This window comes from Apteryx mantelli, chromosome 1 (assembly GCF_036417845.1).
Source record: "Apteryx mantelli isolate bAptMan1 chromosome 1, bAptMan1.hap1, whole genome shotgun sequence".
In the NCBI taxonomy this organism is placed as follows: domain Eukaryota; kingdom Metazoa; phylum Chordata; class Aves; order Apterygiformes; family Apterygidae; genus Apteryx; species Apteryx mantelli.
Window position 1 is genome coordinate 102,865,566 of NC_089978.1, and position 19,163 is coordinate 102,884,728.

General features: G+C 41.3%; 1 protein-coding gene across 1 annotated transcript; it reads left to right on the forward strand.

Moving 5' to 3' along the window:
* Positions 1 to 1,521: 1,521 nt before the first annotated feature.
* CLDN14 (claudin 14) lies at positions 1,522 to 2,232 on the forward strand. The gene has a single exon (XM_067289774.1). It carries the CDS (start codon positions 1,522 to 1,524, stop codon positions 2,230 to 2,232), a length of 711 nt encoding a protein of 236 aa, XP_067145875.1.
* Positions 2,233 to 19,163: the final 16,931 nt, after the last annotated feature.

Consider the following 19,163-nt stretch of genomic DNA (forward strand, 5'->3'; position numbering starts at 1 on the left):
AGGTACTTCTCCACAGGTCCTATCCAATATTGGATTCCTTCCCACCCTATGTCTATGCATAGCAGACACGCTCCAAACAAATGAAAAAGAATGTGTGTAAGTACGAGTTTGTCTTCCACTCTCTATTGCTGCCCTGCCTAGCCTAAATAATCCCTGCATTAAAATTTTTTTTTTCTTTTGGCACAATGTCCAAGGTAGATTCTGAGTTGTTCTGGGAAGAGACATTCCATGTTTTTGTTATGCAGAAGTCAGTGTATGCCATGATGTCATCTGAAGACTAAAATCAGCACTGATACACACCTCAAGCAGTCCTGCTTCATTAGTGAGATAGGGTGAATGTAAAGCAGCCTTCACTTTTGTCACTCTGCGTTATTTTGTTTTCTAATGGTCTTCATTAGTTTTGCCAGATGCTTTTCTTCCCTTTGCCTGTTAAGGCGCAGTCCTGCAAACACGTATGCTTTCTCTTACGTACATGCATTCAGCACACACATAGCTCTTTGCAGGATTGGAGCCTGAAATTGTTTCTGTTTCTGAATTCCAAGTTGGATTTTGATGCAACAGTTATTTTATATATTAAAATATCATGTTTCTGCCCACACACATAATGCGTGATGTATAACAGACCTTGCAAGGCAGCCGTTGGAAAAGATCACTTAAACTGCGATTTATACAGAAAGAAGAGTTCCTATTCCTTGTTTTTCTGCTAGAATTTATAGACAATGAAACTGTGAAGGTGTTGCTCCTCAGAAGCTCCATGATGTACATCTGGTTTCACATGCTGTCATTTAGCCCACAACCTAAAATCATAAACTGAAACTCTACAGAGGCAAATGAAAATTATTCCCCTTTGAGTTGCTTTATTAAAATGCAACCTCAAAAAATACTGGCATGTCAGGAAAGCAACTTTAATCCAATACTTGTTATGCTCTTCCACAGGTTTTAAATCACTCTCTTTGCTCCGTAGTTTGAGCAAATATACCCTTATTGTTTTTGTAGTCCTGCTATGACCTTCTGGGAATGTTTTCATCATGTAAAGCAACCTGCAGTTCCCTACTTTATAAATCTCATTCATTCTAAGTGTTAACACTAGCTAATTCTCTGCTTTAGAAAGGAAATCATGTTTGTTTTTTTGAAGAGTCTGCTGGGAAGGAGAATATTTGAATTTAAAATATTTTTTTCCATTTCATAAGTTTTTGTGAGTTTCCTTCCCAGTGGGCAGTAGAAGACTGTTTATATAAGTGAAGAGGGAAGCTTGCTTTCCCATTACTTCCACAAAAGTACGATTAACAGCGACAACTATGCTAATTATTGCACTAACTGCACTTGAAATGCACCTTACTGGTTGGAGAGGTAATGCGTTTGGGCAATAATTAACTTCTTTTTCCCTCAGTTACCTTTTATTAGGAGAACAGAAGGTGTCAAAGTAAAACAGCTGCATATCTCCCAAGAAAAGCCCGTGTTTTCCGAAGGGATTCGAGCGAAGGTGCTTTATTAAGGGAACCGGGCCGGACAAACATTAACATGGCAAGCATGGCCTTGCAGTTGCTTGGCTTCTTCCTCAGCCTGCTCGGTCTGCTCGGGACCCTGATTGCCACCCTGCTGCCACACTGGTGGCGCACGGCACATGTGGGCACCAACATCATAACAGCGGTGGCGTACATGAAAGGGCTGTGGATGGAGTGCGTCTGGCACAGCACCGGCATCTACCAGTGCCAAGCCCACCGGTCCCAGCTGGCGCTGCCACGGGACCTGCGAGCCGCCCGTGCCATGATGGTCATCTCCTCCGTGCTGTCCGCCTTGGCGTGCGCCCTGGCTGTGGTGGGCATGGAGTGCACGCAGTGTGCCAAGGGCACCTCTGCCAAAACGCCGACCGCTGTCGCAGGGGGGGTCGCGTTCATCTTGGCCGGCCTCTTCTGCCTGGTGCCCGTCTCCTGGACCACAAGCGACGTCGTCGCCGACTTCTACAACCCGCTGCTGCCCAGCGGCATGAAGTACGAGATAGGGCAAGCGCTCTACCTCGGCTTCGCCTCCGCCTCCCTGAGCATCCTGGGTGGTGCGCTGCTCTGCGCCTCCAGCCTGTGCGCGGGCAGCAGCGCGCCCCGGCCGCCACGGCCCGGCGGCGTGCCCAGGGCTGCCCCCTCCTGCAGACCACCAGCCGCCTGCGGGGGAAACCATGCCTCTTCCCGGACATCTGCTTCCCATAGCGGCTACAGATTAAGTGACTATGTGTGAGTTCTCTCAGACTTGCCTGCGGGACACAGCTGCTTTATAATTTCTGTGCCTGGCTTAAAACAAAGCTAAGATGGCTTTTAACTTATGAGGGTTGTGATACAAAGTTTACCATTGTTCGTGTCTTCCTTTCTTGCTGTAGAAAGCAAGCATGCAAACGCAACACTGCTCCAAAACCTAAAGAATAGGTGCAAAGGAGACTGTAATGCTCCAGGGACTGCAAATACCTGCCTGCTTTAAATCAGAATTTTGTATATGGCCAGTTCAAGAGGAGTTCTTCTGAAAGCAATCTTTTGGTTTATACTTTTTGCCCTGTGACAAGCAGTAAAGCAGAGATGGCCACAATTTGGCGTTTGAACAGTGTTCTGACAAAAAACCCCACACTTTTGTCTAAAACAGAAAACATCATGGTAAGACACAGTGATTTCAGCTCCATTTTTCCTTTTAAGTTTCTCATTTCCATAACGTATAAATGTTTCATTTTGACAAGGCATTAGTTTTGCTTCGAGTTACCTTTCTGTTTGTTTTGTTGGGTTTTTTTTTGGAGTGCCTTGAAATATGAATTTTAATAGTATTACAACAGATGTATTTAATAGTATGTTATAGCCAATATTTTATATTTTACTATAATGTTTTGACCTTATCAAAATAAAATTTCAGGACACTGTTGAAACAAAAAGATTCACCATGACAGAAACAAAACATTTCAGTGGATCAGAAGTGGGTTTTTACAAATGTGTGTAATATGACAAAAATAGACTTCTGACTTTATGCTGTTACTAAAACTGGAGAAAAAATCGAAATATCAGAATACTTCACAGATGGACATTTGGCTCTTCAATTAACTCTAGACAGCAGCTTTAGCATTTTCTACAATCCACATATTACACTGCTTAGGAAAACAGTTTTGATAATCCTATCCCCCAAAATCAAGTAATCAAAAGTGCTAATTTCTTAGACTCAGTCCTGGCATCTTTTGCATGCAGAGTTGACTGAAGGTGCATTAACGCTAGTCAGAATCTTTCCGTTTAGTCCTGTGGAATTTGGAGAAATGCCATTCTGTCAGACTTGGGCACAAAAGGCAGCCTCCATGCCAGAAGAGCTTACACACAAAGATTGTAACCATTGCCTGCCAGGAGGAGTATAAAATGAAGACACTTGCTGCTAAAATCCTGATAAAACACAATCATTCCACAGTATATTCAAACAATTAAAAACAAAAAAAAAGAAAAAAAGAAAAAAGCCTGCCCATTTCATTTACAGTGAAGTCCAGTATGATATACAGTTTAAATCCCCCCCCCCCCCCCCCCCACACACACACACAAAAGCACTAGATTCTTGGTAAGCCCAGAGAGCTGTAGGTCCCTCTGGAACAACATATGGACCAACCCACTGACATTTAATAGGGTTAAAAAAAAATACTGCCAACAACTGTGAGACAACTACATTTGGTGTACTTCATTTGGCAAAAAGCCTGTTTGCAATTACATTATCACCTGGCAGCACCTCCAGAGCTTGGATTCTGTCAACATTTCCACTGTTTTCACTCTGAACCTTCTTTTCCGTGGCTGGTCACCTAGCCATTTTTTATTTATGCTGGCTTGAAATGTGACAGGGTATTTTTCATCATCAGTGCAAGTTATTATCCTTAGTACTTTTAAAAAATAAAATAACATTTCTAAGAAATTTGCTGAGAGCAACAACAAAAAGGATTTGGGGTCAGGCTCCAGCACTCGACTGGTAAAAACTGACTTAATCTCTCCAAAAGACTTTTTTTTTCTTTTAGGCCTTTAAAGGTAGATTCATTTTTTTTAAATTATTCTTTTCATTCTATTTTTAAATGAACTCCTTCATATACATGGTCAATATATTCTATTTTATTAACCGTAGGTACTCTGTACGATGTGAAGCAAAAATTTGTACAGGGACTTTGTTAACACTGCAGACATCTTAAATAACAGACCCCGGGATGCAAGGAATGGACAGAAACTCCTTTATACAATGGCTTCTTAATAAAGATGGAGTTGAATTGTGCATAGTCCATTATAAATTTTCTGGGATGCCTTTTAGGATGAAAGGTAGCCTAATAAAGGCTAGATTTTTTCCCCCCCTATATTAACATTACAATAGATCTAGCCAAGTGATTATGGTATCAGCTCTGACAGAAGTGTTTTGGACAGCCATGAATACTACAACATAAGTCCAAGTGCAGGAAATGGGTTTGTGTGTCATTATGTAGTATGTTTGCTCCATACTGATAAGTTATTTCACTTGCCAAGATGTTTGTGCAGTGGGAATACTTATGTGTGTAGCGCTATTCTTGCTTCACAAATCCCCAGCCAAACAGACTACGTAACAGTAGTAAAAACAACTTATAAAGTTCTGGCAAAAATACCTGAAAGTACTCTGATGTCAATAAAGAGAGTGAAATGGTTTATTTCACAGAGTGCTACGGGCCAGTGGATCTCATTCCATGCTAAAATTGAGGCTTTTTCTGCCTTATTTTTTTAAACTCCCACTTAAAACAGAAGTCATATCCATTCTAGCAAGGTTAAAAGGTCTGGCTGCAATGAACATGGACAAACCTCCGTCACGATACCTCGGCCTCCCCTTCTGCTCTGCGGCTGTCGCATGGCTCGACAGCCAGCCCCAGCTCTCAGCTGCGCATGGGGTCTCCGATACCTTAACCAAGGTATCCGTCTTTTACCGAGTAATCCCTTGGCCATCGGTGGGATCGAAAGGCAGAAGAGTATCAAGGAAAATGACTGAGGTTCCTGAAACACTGAGATACTGTTTGTGGAAATGTGTACTTTGGACAGCCTCTAACTTGGTAGCGGGGGAAACCAGGCAGAGCAGCGGCCGAGGGCTGACACATGCCTGAATCTGTCTGCATGTGTCTGCTGTTTTTTTTCAGAGGCCCATCAAAGCAGTTTTTTTTTTTATTAAATAAATAGAGCTCATTTTGCCTCCTGCCAGCTAGAGCTGAAGCACCAGCCTGGCCTCAGCACGGAGGTACGGCAGAGGCAGCAAGTAATGGGTGCAGGGAGGCGAGGAAGGGGTCCGGGGGCGGGGGGACCAGGGCAGCCAAAAATTGCTTTGAGCAGTGCAAGCAACACTAGGGCATGTGATCCTCTCCGGTAGCACAGAGGCATTATGGTTACACTGCATTTTAATCAACATCACTGAACGGGAACAGCTCTGTGACATTACTGGGGGAGCAGGGGGTGGGGGACCTGGCACAGGAGAGGGGACGGAGCTGCAGGGGGGCAACACCGGAGGAAGGGGGTTGGCAGCACAGGGATATCACTGTTTGGAGACCAGGGACTACCCCAGGGGACTGGTTGGAGGTTTCTGGGGTCGGGAGGGAGCTGGGCACAGAGGGACTGGTGGCTCCGTAGGCAGCAAGGAGCTCTTTCCAAGACACCCCTAACCAGGAGCACAGTGAGGAGACTGGGACACGATCAAGACTGCTGCCTCCCACCTCAGCATCCTCCCTCAGAGCCGGTGGGCCACCCCTTCTCCAGTCAGTGGGGATTTTGCCACCTGAAATATGGCAGGTCCTGATTTTATCTGATGGAATATGTCAAACGGGTAACTCTGGTTCAGGGCATCACAAACAACCAAAAATAAATCAAGAGATCTCAAGTGAAGAAAAAGTTTTAGTTGCCTCTAATACTGCTACTTGAAACTGAATAATGGTCCAGGGGAAGAAAATGTGACATTCTATTATTACTGAGCTGTGTGGGATTAAAACCAGGAGTTCCCTTGCAAGATGGTATTCCTAATTGACCAACTCCCTCCATCTTTAGGAAAGGGGTTTAACCAACAGGAAGTGCAAAGAGATTGAGCTAATGACATTAAGGCTAGGTCGGAGATAAACAAGAACTCTTTTCAGATGCAATGTAGGTGGGGGGCGAAAGTGACCTACCTTTTGGCTGGAAGTACAGGAATACATCAGTCTTGAGCCCTGAAAAAAGCGTTATGATCATTGCGTCTACCCTTCCGCACAGCACGGGCCAAAAGACCATGGTGCTGGAGGAACACATAATCCATCAGAGACTGCTCAGACTGGAAGACATCAGCTACATCTGGGGTACATTTGGCAGATTATTGTAGGAAACAGCTAGAGTGCTCATGCCTTTGGCGACCTGAACCACAGGTTTCAAACGTGGCTTCTGCCTGAGCCCATGAGGCTAAGCTGCCACAAGAATTAGCAAGCTGATTTAATGTTTCAGTGCCACTGAAATGATGAGATCCCATTTCCCTCTCCGTTGCTTCCCCTGCCCTGGCTCCCAGCCACAGGTTTCTGTGGCTCACTTTGCACCACCAGACCTCTCTGTGGACCAACTGTCTCATTTATTTCTCCACAAACCATCTTGTTGCAGATACAGCAAAGTAATCAGTAAAACAGCAGTTGGGATTTACAGGTGGACACAGAATTTCTGGAGGCAACGGGCACAAACTGAAACACAGACAATTCCATCTGAACGTGAGGAAAAACTTTTTCACTGTGAGGGTGACAGAGCACTGGACCAGGTTGCCCAGAGAGGTTGTGGAGTCTCCTTCTCTGAAGATATTCAAAACACGCCTGGATGCGATCCTGTGCAACGTGCTCTAGGTGACCCTGCTTGAGCAGGGGGGTTGGACTAGATGATCTCCAGAGGTCCCTTCCAACCTCAGTGATTCTGTGATTCTGTGATAAGAGGGATTTTCTTTTTTTTCTTTTCTTTTCTTTGTTTTTTTTTAAGAAATCATTCTTATAGCTTAGTCCATGTGTTCCGATTATCTACAGTTTCTTTTTCTCAGCACTAACTCTGCACCTGGTCATGCTGATTGCCAGGTTAATTCGTATCCTTTCCTGTTCTTGTGCTAAGGATATCAGAAGACATGTCTGAACCTAGCGAGGCTAGATCCTGCCCAAGCATAAATTGGAGCAGCTCCCTGGAAGTCACGTTACCCCACTTTCCCCACCCCTCATTCCCTCCCTCCTTCCCAGGCAGTAGATCTAGATGAGGTATTCCCCTTCACTAAGAAACCTGCTAATTTTGTATAACAGAGCTTTCCGTCAACTCAGACATCTGAATGGGCCTAAAATGCTCCACAAAGAAGACAGGCACGATATACTGACCTCCCTCATTTTTCCTTTGAAGAAGGCTTCCTGGGGGAAAAAGTTGTTAATTTTATTTTCTGCTTTAAGCATGAAGAAAATCCATTCATTTCATTAGGTCATACCTAAAATATCTTTGGTAAGAAAACTGCTAGAAAGTAGAGTGAATAAAAAGAGTGAATCAATGTGCAGATTTGAGCTGTTAAGAGCATATGTATATACTTTATATACGCATACGGATACATAAAATGGTGAAATTCTGGCTCCATTGACTTTAATGAGGTCAGAATTTCACCCATAAGCTTGTTATTAATGTCAATACTTCCAAGTCTATTATAGAGCTTTTAACAAAAAGGCCTCCAGAGCAAAGAGAATCAAAGTCACGGGAGTTTTGCCCATGTGAGAAAGGCACCAAGGTAAGACCTGCAATGGCCATTTCACAACATTTCCATACTGAGCAGAGCAGCTGCTTCTGGTGGCAGACATGAGCGAGTCCACCCTTCCACTTCAGTCAAGGACAATCAATTTTATTTTTAAAATGTCATAATCGCCGATATTGATCAACAGTCCCTAATGGGGGTGCTCGAGAATCCATACTGGCCTGGGTTATTGCTACTTTCCTAGCAATTCATGCTCAGTTAGGCTGCCTTGCTAATGCATGTCAGCTTCATTTAATCGCTCTCAGGCCGGCAGTGGGAGAAAAGGGCAAGCTGACAGAATAATCCCACACTTATGCTTTGCCATGAGCTGCCTATTTGTTTTATTTGTTCAAATTTTAAAGGGCTAAACACTTGTTACATGGAAGACAAAGAAGAACAAAAGTTGAGAAGATTTAATAAGCCTTGGAAAACAGTTAGAAATCAATTCTTGTGCAATGACTTTGAGGTATTTTAGGTATTTTGAAAATAAAGTGGATTTTGTAGCTAAGGTGCTGATGAATAGCATTTGTCCATGGAAACTGCAGTAAAAACTGAGCAAATTTCTTCCAATAGTCACATCCTAGGATAAACACCCTGTTTACTGGTTGGTTGCCTGTGATGATAGCATGCCGGAAGCAACTTCTGAAGGAAGCTGGTAATGAGCTGGAGATACAGGCTTATGGTTGCTTGCATAATATTTAACATTAGTGTTAATTAATTAAAAGAGAGGGGGAAGAGAGGGAGGGCAGCAAGCCAGCAAAAGGAAAGTAACCGTTAAACCCCTAAGACCTCCAATCTCTGAAAGAAGTGTGCGCGCACCTCACATTTCCCATTGCAGACTAGTTGTGAACTAAAAAGAGGCATCACCTGAGAGTCCCAAAGCACCTAGCTGCAGACAGAGCCTCTGAGGGCCTCTGCATCTAGATCCACAACTAAAGTCCAGAGGAAGAAAAATGCAGGTGTGAGAGGTGAGGGAGAGACACCTCCAGGGTGGTTCCCTAAAGCACAATGCCCTTCTTACAGCTGGGCTGTATGTCCCAGCCCCCTTCCCACTCCCTGGCTAAAAGTGAGGTTTGCTGAAGGAATACAGATCTTAGAGTAACACTGGGAAGGGGAGCCTTGCATTGCTGAGAGTCCTGGATTTTCAGCTCCAAAACTTGATGTATACCTTGGGAATCCAAAGAGGGACTCGGACCTGTGTCTGGTCGTATGAGGCAGACTAAGGTTGCGTTTTATTTTTGTTTCTTTCTAATCTTGTCATTGCAAGCTGGGGATCTTGCTAATTAGATGCCTGCCTGACATTTGGCGGAGGCGAAACAAGGGGAATCAAGGTGAACCCAACAATTTTCGGGTGCCCTGTGGCCTTGGAGATGATGGCTCTGCACTGAGTGACAATGTAGTCTGTCTGGAGGGAACTGTACCCCAGACTGTGGGCTGGAGGAAGCTGCAGGATTCAGCCAAGCAGATGCTGTCTTTCTGAGGACAGCATCAAGCTGGTTGCTGCCAGCTACGGCCTTTGGAGAAAGCATTAACCCCAACAGCGCACCTATAAACACATCTTCTGGAAGAGGCAAGCAGCAGTAGCTCTTCTCTATAGCTCCAGATCAACTCCACCGTGTCTTTGCATTCCTCTGCAGAGCTGTGCCCCGTGCCACATCTACCTGAATCATGTTAATAAGAGAGCATTAAAAAGACGATATGAAAATAAACTCACTTCTACACAGGGGATATGGTTTCTTGCCTCTGTCTTTCCGTTTTGTATCTGCCTGCAGATTTCTTTAAGCTTTTCATTTCCTAGCCATGACAGGCCTCTCTCTTGTTCACAGGTTCCCTCAGCTCCAGTCTCTCCAGGGTGCTTAGCTTATGAGTTTACTTTCCTCCTGGTTTTAAACTTGCTGAGGACTGCGAATGTAACTGAATTTATAGCAAAGAAAACTGAAACCACCAAAGACGGACAGAGAGAAAGAAAGTTGTGGATTTCACTCTGAGCTTTTTGTTCAACGGGGCAGAAAAGTTTCCAATACATCTATAAAGACATATAATTGTTAGTGCATGAAGACTGTCAGATGGTAAAAATACTTACAGAGGCCACCAGAAATGCTCTATTATTCATAACTATCGCATTTGAATAGAACATTACTTGAACACTACAAGGTAATAGATTTTTTTAATACAGATGGCACTAATAAAATAACTTGTAGGAAGAGGAATACAGGAGAGAGCTATCTTGTATAGCACTTTCAAAGAAGACAAGAACAATGATGTTGTTTATTAATTTAGACATTTTAACTGTGATGCTCTTGCTCAGTCAGCCTGGTGATCTGGCACGCATTTAAGGCCCAATTCTGTAACATTATGGTCAACAGAATTTTGGCCAGAGCTTGTTGGGAAATACTCATTGCTTCTAAAAAATATTCTAATGAAAAGGAATGGCTAATTTTTTGATGAAAAATTATTAACACTTTTTTGATTTTTGTCAGAAAATGGAAAACACCAAAACTATTCATTTTTTCTTTTTACACCCAGTTGTTGTTAACTGCTTAACAAATGAATCCTTTGTGTTCATCTGCTCTTTATTCTCATTTTAGCTGCCAGCAACAAAGTGTTTTTCATTATTCTTTTCACACTGAACACTTAAAGTAAAAAAGAGCATGCACAGACATTTGAAAAATTCTCCAAAAGCTGTTTTATAGTTTTTAAGTACTTATATATGTGTATATATTTTACCAGCTCTAGTTTTCACATTTGAAATGAATGAAGCTCTATTAGGCCTATGGATGCTTCACAACATTTCTTTAGATTTATGACTATGTACACTTATATACAAATCTGTGAAATGCATATGTTATGGGTATGGATTGCAAGTTATTTTGGTGCTGCAGGTAACTAAAGACAGTCCCCTTTAAATGCTGGGAATGCAAACCCAGATGCTGCACCTCCCATACCCCAGATTTTCTTCACCCGCACTTCTGTTTTGAGTATATTTTAGTTTTAAAAGTTACATTACACAACCATTTCAATATAACAAAGTAAAGAGAAAATTCATAACTCAAGTAACACGATCACTGATGTCTATGGGCCATATGCCAGAAACACTAAGACCAATAATACACCATTTAAACTTAACTACAATTGGTTATTAGCATAATAAATATACACACATGTACCTGGTGAAATCCTTCTGAAATTAGGAATGACACTGTAAATGCAGCCCACTTGTAAAAACACTCTATTTTACAGTAAGAACCAGCATGGACCAGAACAGGAAAAAAAGTGTCACATAATTCATTACATGTGATCAAATTAGCAAACCTTTGAACAGCGGAAATTAGTAAAGAGGGAAATTTCCTCCTGTTCAGAGAGGCAAAAAAGACCCACTGAATCCCCTGAATCCTGCCTGAGCTGATGCAGCAGAGCCTGGGGCTTTTACACAGCACTTGGCTAGACAGGAGGCTCCCAGGCTCCCCACGTCTCCCCACATCTTCCTCACCCTGCCCATGCACCTCCTCCAGTCAGGCAGGTGCCCTACTACAAAGAAGCTACCTGAAGCTAACGGATGTTTCCTTGCAAAATATTCAGATAAAGAAGTGATGTGGCAATGACTCAACTCTCACAGGCGACTGAATGAAGGATGCTCATGTCTTATTTTAGAAATCTCAAGAACTGATGGGATGCGATGCTCTGAATATTGGCCTTCCTCCCCCCTCCACAGAAGTCATTGGTAAGACATTCAGAATTAGGCCACAGCTGAGTGTATTTGAAAAATTTCTTCCTAAATGAATGCCATCTCCATTATTACGCCTATAAACTACAGCATGTTCTTGATGGGCCTCAACGGCATAAGCTAAAGTTACTGTTCACGGCAATGGGACCATTGCCACAAAAGCTGTAGTAATCTTCTCGGTACTTGCCACAGAAATGAAACTTGAAGACAATGAATCTGTTGTGCAGGCTTGCAAAGAAAAAAAATATTCTAAATGAAAAACCAAAGGTTGATATGCTTCTGGCAGTAACTGTATGGTGCATTGTATTTTTTTAAGGTAATTGTCAGTGATTTGATGCACTAGGTTTTGTAATGCATGCTGCTGTTTATTTGAATGGCCATTTTTAAGTGCATTTATAAAGGGAGGCTTTCAGGGCACCTGTAAGTTTGGTATTATCTTTTTTGCTGTACTTTCTCATGAGTCCTTCATGCGTGAAAGAAGATGTAATGTGTCATTTTGTACTATGGTTGCAAAACCTTCAGGATTTTCTTTTGAAACCTTGACCCCCCAGTATCAAAACCAATGCAAAAGTAATTTGGTGGAAAAGGTCAGTTTCTACATTTTATTGGGTTTCTGTTGGAAGAACATGGATTTAACGTTTTGCTTCAGTTTTTCAGTGTTTGTATCATTCTGGATTATTTACACAAGCATAACGAATAATTGAAAACTTTTGTTTTTAATAATGGATGATCAAAGAATAAAACAAGGTGAGGTTTTCCTTGCAAAGAGGTAGAGAAACAATGTCTGCAGAAGAACAAACCATCTGGAAAAAAAGTCTCACTTAAAATTAAAATGATGTTTCTGTCCTTCAGAGAATGAATACCTGGAACAGTGTTATGATACGAGTAAAGGGGACAAGCAATCAAATGGCTGTTAAAATGGAGCATGGTCAGTTAATGAAAGGGTTAATGTTGCTCCCTTGGACAACAAGGAGCTGGACTAAATGAACCAGACAAGTCCTGTCTGACAATGAAGGTTTTAAATACAGAACTCGAAGGAGTATCCAAAAACTTCCCAAATAGAGAAGAAAAGTTTTTCTTAGGGAATGGATTGTGCCAGGAGTGATTTGACAGAAGGTCATGACTAGTGAATGGAATTGATAGGCAACGGGATACTAAATGAGCAGTAGGGAGTAGGACATGTAGATGGAAATCAGTCTGCTATAAACCAAAGGTGGACTGAGCACAGGAGAATAGTTTTATTGAATAGTGGCTAGACTTGTTTCCGCACTTTGCAGTGCTGAGTTCAGTAGCTGTTTCTTTCCATTCTGATTGCAACAAATATGAAAGCTGCTAATCAGCGTATGAATTCTGTTTATCACATACTATGCCTAGAAGAAATTAAAGATGGAGGAAGAAAAAAACAACTAATAACAACTAGAAGGATCAATGCTGTCATCAATATAAAATGGGTAATTAAACATTAATTTGTGATCAAAAGTGATCAAAATAGCTAAAAAACCTGTAAGCGCATGTAGGTATCTCCCACCCACCCACCATGTCAACTGCTGCAGAATGCTACTAATCTACATCTGAAAAGAAAATGTCCCCCCCCCCCAAAAAAAGATTATCCCGTTATCTGAGATACCACTGAAAAAGTGGAGAGAAAGAATGCAACAAGATCTTTTGTCATCTGCTCGAAACTGGGAAAATGCAATGAAAAAGCTGAAACAACTAGTCAGACACATCATTCTAAATATCCTTCATAAAGTTGTAACATGATTATTTTAAATGCCAACATGCAAGTCATTCAGTCTTTAGTACTAATCTACAGTGGAACAGCTCAAATATTTTCTTGTAACCATAACTGACTAGTTGACGTCATATTTGCATCTAACTACCATAAGTATGTTGAAATGTTTATTGAGCATGGGAAGGACTTGGCACAAACATAGCACACATTGCACAGTAAGAAATCCAACAGAGACAAAGCAAATTTGCAGAAGCCATAGAAGGAGGTATTTGACAGTTTATCGGCAAGAACATTGCCATGGGTTTGGCGAAACTTTGGCTTGATCTAGTTAACAGAAGAATGGGACCACACAAGAAAAAAAGTTAGAAAAGATATTCAAACAAGCCATGGAAACTTCCATTTACTTAACCAACATGGCTGAAATCAAATAGAAAGAGCTTGAGTACCAAAAGAAAGAGGAGACCAAAAAGTAGTCGCTGAAATGCAATATCAAGTTCCTTTCCTTTCTGCAAACTTTTGTGATGTAATATCCAAATTCCTAATCCACATCTGTATTTGTGAAAGAAGCATCACCATTCTTTGCCTTACCACAGTCAAAACTATCTCAAAAAAAGTAACCTTGTAATCTTTGCATATAGTTAATCTGAACAGTCTGCTTTCAGTAAGAAATCTAAAGAATTGTCATTATAAGCACTTTAGAGAATGGAAGTACTATATGGATTCATGTAAATCTTTAACTGCACAAACACTTGCCTATTCTCTTTGTAGAAGTATCACTAAAAGGTAATATTACAAACACTGAAGCAATCTCCAAGAAAGCAAGAAAGAGCACTCACTTGCATTGGCCATTAAACAAAAGCTTAAGTTTAAATTGCTTAAATTTGTTTTGATTGTTTGAAAGAGGAGGGAGATGTACTTTAACATCATCAGGTTGCTATCTTTAATATGCATTTTTAAGTAGAACACTCATAAAAATTTCATTATTTCAATATTTTGCTCACAGAATCAATTCTACTGCAGTTAAGATCAGATAAAATTATATTAGATTTGGGTTACGTCATGCAGGCGAAGTTATGATCAGTTAAGTCCCCTCAATCTTGGAAGGAAGTTGAGAAGGAAGAGCTTGGAAGTCACGACAGTTTAGTAAACCATTTTCCTTTCAGTAATTTAGCAATGATCTAATCTCTCTAGTGATTCACGGGAGCACTGTCAGCCCAGTGAGTCTGTTTCACAGTAGTTAGCATTTCCTGTAGTTTTACGGAATTGTTATTTATTCCCTCTACAATGAGGGAATATCATCACTTTGTAGCTATAGCTATATAAGCTGCCAGCAGTGGAAAGCTGGGAGTGAGGAAAAGGCATTTGCGTCCCCAGTAACATTAAGGAGCTCATTTGGTAACCTGAACATATAACAAATGCTGTGTTCCCTCATCCATGTTCATGCATAACTCTCGGCATCATTGGCTGACAAATGTCCCATCAAAAATGCTGTTCACTCTACCCACCTGGTGAAACTATTTGATCAAGCAATCTTTGCTGTTCTCGGGCCATTTGGCCTCTGGAGTCTAAGCTGAATCCAAGCACAGCCCCTCGTTTGGGATCGCTCAGCACTTAACTGCAATGCAGCTCCTGTGTCCTGTAACACAACCGAAGCACTGGATGACACAGTGCAACTACCACTCTCTGGAGTCCAGTAATGACTCCTCAGATTTCTACCACATTTTAAACTCACCCTCTACCAGAAACCCAAGGAAATCAGGAGTCTTCTGGCTTTTAGCTTGCTACTTCATTGCAGAAGTTACATGGCAGATATAAGCAAGCTGACACATAAAAATAGAAATGGGCTTTGAATAGAATTTATGACAGTATCATTGCTTCAAAAGCCCAAACAGGAGAATATAGGTCATTAGAGAAGCTCACCCTTCATGAACATGAGATCTTTCAAATTAGCTGTCTCTTCCTCCGGAGGGCTTACAGTCTCTAGGCACACAGCTCAGGCTTTCTGTCAGCTTGGCCAGTCCTGTAACAACTTCTTTTGACCTGATCTGCTAAAACATCTTCTCTTCTTTTTCTTTCTCCTGTCTAAAGTTTTGTCCATTCCTTCTGCAAGACATTTTTGAAACCATGTTTTGGCCACCTGGGTTCTTGGTTTTCTCTTTAGCAAATTTCATCACCTCCTGAGAGGTATGGAAAAAGCGGCCCTTTTCAGTCCCAGGCAGCACCTCAGTTTGTCAAAGTTCAGTTGCAATAGTTAGCCGTTCTCCAGCCACCTCTAGCATGGCGGGTATGTGTTGGATGCTTTGTAAGCAAGATGAATATGCGTTCAATGTGGTTCATGATAGACATATAGCCATAGTAACAAGTATACTCTAACTACTGAATATCAGCCTATAAATTGTACAGTCGGAGTTCCCAAAACTTCATGGCTAAGCTGTATTTCTGAAGTAAACTGCTCATTCTGCCTAAATAACTAACTAAATTTTGACCTGTAGAGTCCCTAGGATATTACAGGATTATCTCACACTGTTCAGAGATCAAGATGTGAGCTCATGTTTCTGCAACTTTCAAACAACTGGAGGTATCATTAGCTACTAAAGAGAGCACAAAAAACTACTAATTTTACCATCTAAACTTTTAATCAAGTAACATAGGTCACAGAAGACAAACACAAGAAAATGGATTCTAAAAGTCAGTTTTGTAATTCATTCCCTTCTGACTTCCCTAGCTCCTCTGCACATTCTTGCTCTGATTTGGCATGCTGGATAGGTTTAAGTGCTCATTTGAAAAAGACTGATGCTGTTTGCAGAGTGTTTTAACATACTGGCTGCAAACTCATTTCCCATACTGATTATTACTATTTTTGATCCATCTTTAGTAACCAGACACAAGTCAAATACAGGACTTACACACTCAATCCAAACACACCAATCTATGCGAAGACACAGAAGAACTGTCTGTAAACTCAAAGAGAAAGAATATCTGTCACTCCAAGCATTCCCAGTTTGGTTTCTGGTCTGATAGAAGATTTTTCAGGGTACGGTCACGATTTTTTAATAAAACTTGATAGTCAGATAGTAGGTGTAAAACAATTCATGTTGAAAGGGAGAGACATTCAAATTGACCCAGGGTTAATATGAGTATTTGGTACTTTATTTATGACTGACACTTGGATGTTAAAGTACAAATGTTGAAAATGTATGACCTAGAAGAAATCATGTGGCTGACTTCCGTGCTTGCAAGTACTTGCTACTGCAATTAAAACATTACCAAATACCAGAAAATTCTAAGAAAAATATTCTGTGAAGCTCCGTGCTCATTCGGTATCTTCATTCTCCATTGACTAGACAATTTGTTCTTGTCTTCCCATGCAATGGTTTGTTATTACTATCACAGCATTAATTACATGACAAATTCTTTAAAGATAGAAAATTCATGCATTTATTTGCTTTTTTGCGTTGATATTTAGTTTTTTTGCCAGTGAAGCACCTATTGTACATGTATTATACATGCTATTCACAAGGACTGTAACTTTCTTTTTCCTGGCATCAACAGCAGGCATGCATTTTGCAATGTCAGTCAAATAAAAAGAAGATTGAAAGAAGCAACATTTGAAGTCAGATGCTGAGGGTGCTTTTGGTCAGAAAACATAATTCAAAAGTTATGGATTAATCAGTACTGCATTTTAACAGAATTTTTGACTTGTCTTTCCACTTTGGAAAATAGCACTATGCTTTGCTTTTAGCAGAGGTTTGCAGCTGGCTCCTCTGGCTCCTTTTCTTCTACATTAGTAAACTGTACAGTTGATGCAGAAAGGGGGAAGAAGGTCATCATTGTCATTAAACTATTAATATGTGATACACATCTACCAAGGGCTAATGGGTGGCTAACAGAAATTGATACAGCTGGCATTTTAAACCGTTTCTTCTGCAGAAATCAGTACACACAAAATTAATCTGTTTTCTGCAAACTGCGATTGACCAATTTGGCAATTTAGTTCAGTTGCTGAAGAGTGAAGCAGAGATATCTTAGCTTTTCTTTAAGAGCAAAACTCAGCTGAGGCAGAACTGAAATTACTAAAGGAAACCTGGGTAAGAAGATTGTCCTGAGCTCTCTTTTCAAATATCCTCTTTTCTGGTGCTTCAATACAAAGAAGATCAATTTAACAATCATAGCATTGTTTACACCATGGATAGCTCTTTCTCTTCTTACAAATAAACATCTGCAAAACACAGAACATATCTTAAACTTCTTGGTAATATGTCTCTAGTTTACTGGCACCGCATCCTCACATCTGGATTTGTCCATGGGCTTCCAAACGTTTCTGCACATCAAGGGACATAAAACTGCCAAACGCGTTCAGGCCATCTCTCCAACAGTTATAACTACTCTTATAATGGATAAAGGAGGAATCAAAATCTTGCTGATTGGATCTAATTGAGTAGAAATAAAATAATGAGCTTCTGTGTTAAGAATTGAATGGTGATCTTAGATTAGATAAACCCCTTAGAAGCCCTGCTGAGTGGATTGTCACATCGGTAGCAAATAGCTCCAATGTCCTACCCAACAAGAAGCTTTAGCATCCAGGCTGTGATGTCTATTGTATTCTATTAATAAATGCCTAATGGCTGCTACATCTGTACACAATCTCTGCACTATCAGCATTTAATTCATACCTCCGTGAAATCCTACGAGAATATGGAAAATATTATCCTGTCCTGCGGTATCTATTGAGATATTTATGTGGCCCACATCACTGGCAGTCTCACAAACACTAATGGATTTAGCTGCACAGCACCCTCAGGAGGGATGCAAGGATTGTTATCCTGCTTTTTTTTTTATATAATGAGTACTGAGCAAGTGGGGGAGTTAGATGAACAGTGTCAAGTTCACGAGAGAGGTTTTAAAAAGCGACCGCCTGGTTGAGCCCTAACTGAAGACAGTCATCTCCAACCCCTTGCAATGCAGGAGGCAGCAGGTTTGTGACCAAAGGGGGTTTGAGCCTTATCATCAGCCAATTCAGTCCGAGACCCCAGAGTTGCCTGTCAACAGCAGGGCCCCATGCAGGACCTTGGGAGCTGAGTGCAGTCAACTGCTGCCTGAAATGGGATACTTGTGCAAGTACGACACTCAAAAGCTGTAGCTGCCACCAGCTGCCTGCGTGCATCTCAGACACCAGATGGTGGCAGACCACCACAGCCCCTATTTCTGAGTCCAGGTAACACCCATGTCTGGGACGGAGGCAGGGATTGAATCTGTGTCCCAGCTTGCTGCCATCTACCGTGAGCCTATCCTCCGTCCCCTATGAAAAGGAGTATTTCGGCAGAGGATGGGTTGGATTATCTGCTGCATCTGATTTGAACTTCAAAATATTCAATGGCAGCCAACTCCAACTCACATTTCATCTGCATGCATGTGGAAAAAGCCACCTACAGCTCCCTGTAGGTTAATCACAGAATCCCAAAGGATGTAGCCAATAGCTCCTTTCCTATTTAAATGCAGTCTGAATTGGGTATTAACTACCTGCTGTGTTTGGCAGATCTCTTATTCCTAAAATAAATAACTGTATGAAAAGTCATAAACTCTATATTGGACTTTTTCATTAAAAAAAAAATCAAAGTAATGTCAGGATTTTAGCAGCCTCACTTATTGCAGTAAATCTGGCTTCCACAGCTGTTCATGTTGTACTGTGTGCTTCAGCCAAGTGGAATTGCAGTCCAACATTTCCTTCTTAAGGTATCCCTTACCCAGAGCAAAGCCAAGTGAATTTTGGACAGGACTAGCGTGCTAGAAATTATGAATGTGCTCTTATTAGAGCAGGTTGCATGTTTTCCATTAAAAATTCATTCAAATAACAATCCAGCAAAATGTTTGTCAAGATGATAGTTACTTTGGCTAAAAGAACACATTTTTCCCCCAGTCTCCACCAAAACTGGCCTGTATTTATCACATCTA

Excerpts from the sequence above, each read along its gene's own strand:
- CLDN14 (XM_067289774.1), top strand. The coding sequence starts at position 1,522 with ATGGCAAGCATGGCCTTGCAGTTGCTTGGCTTCTTCCTCAGCCTGCTC.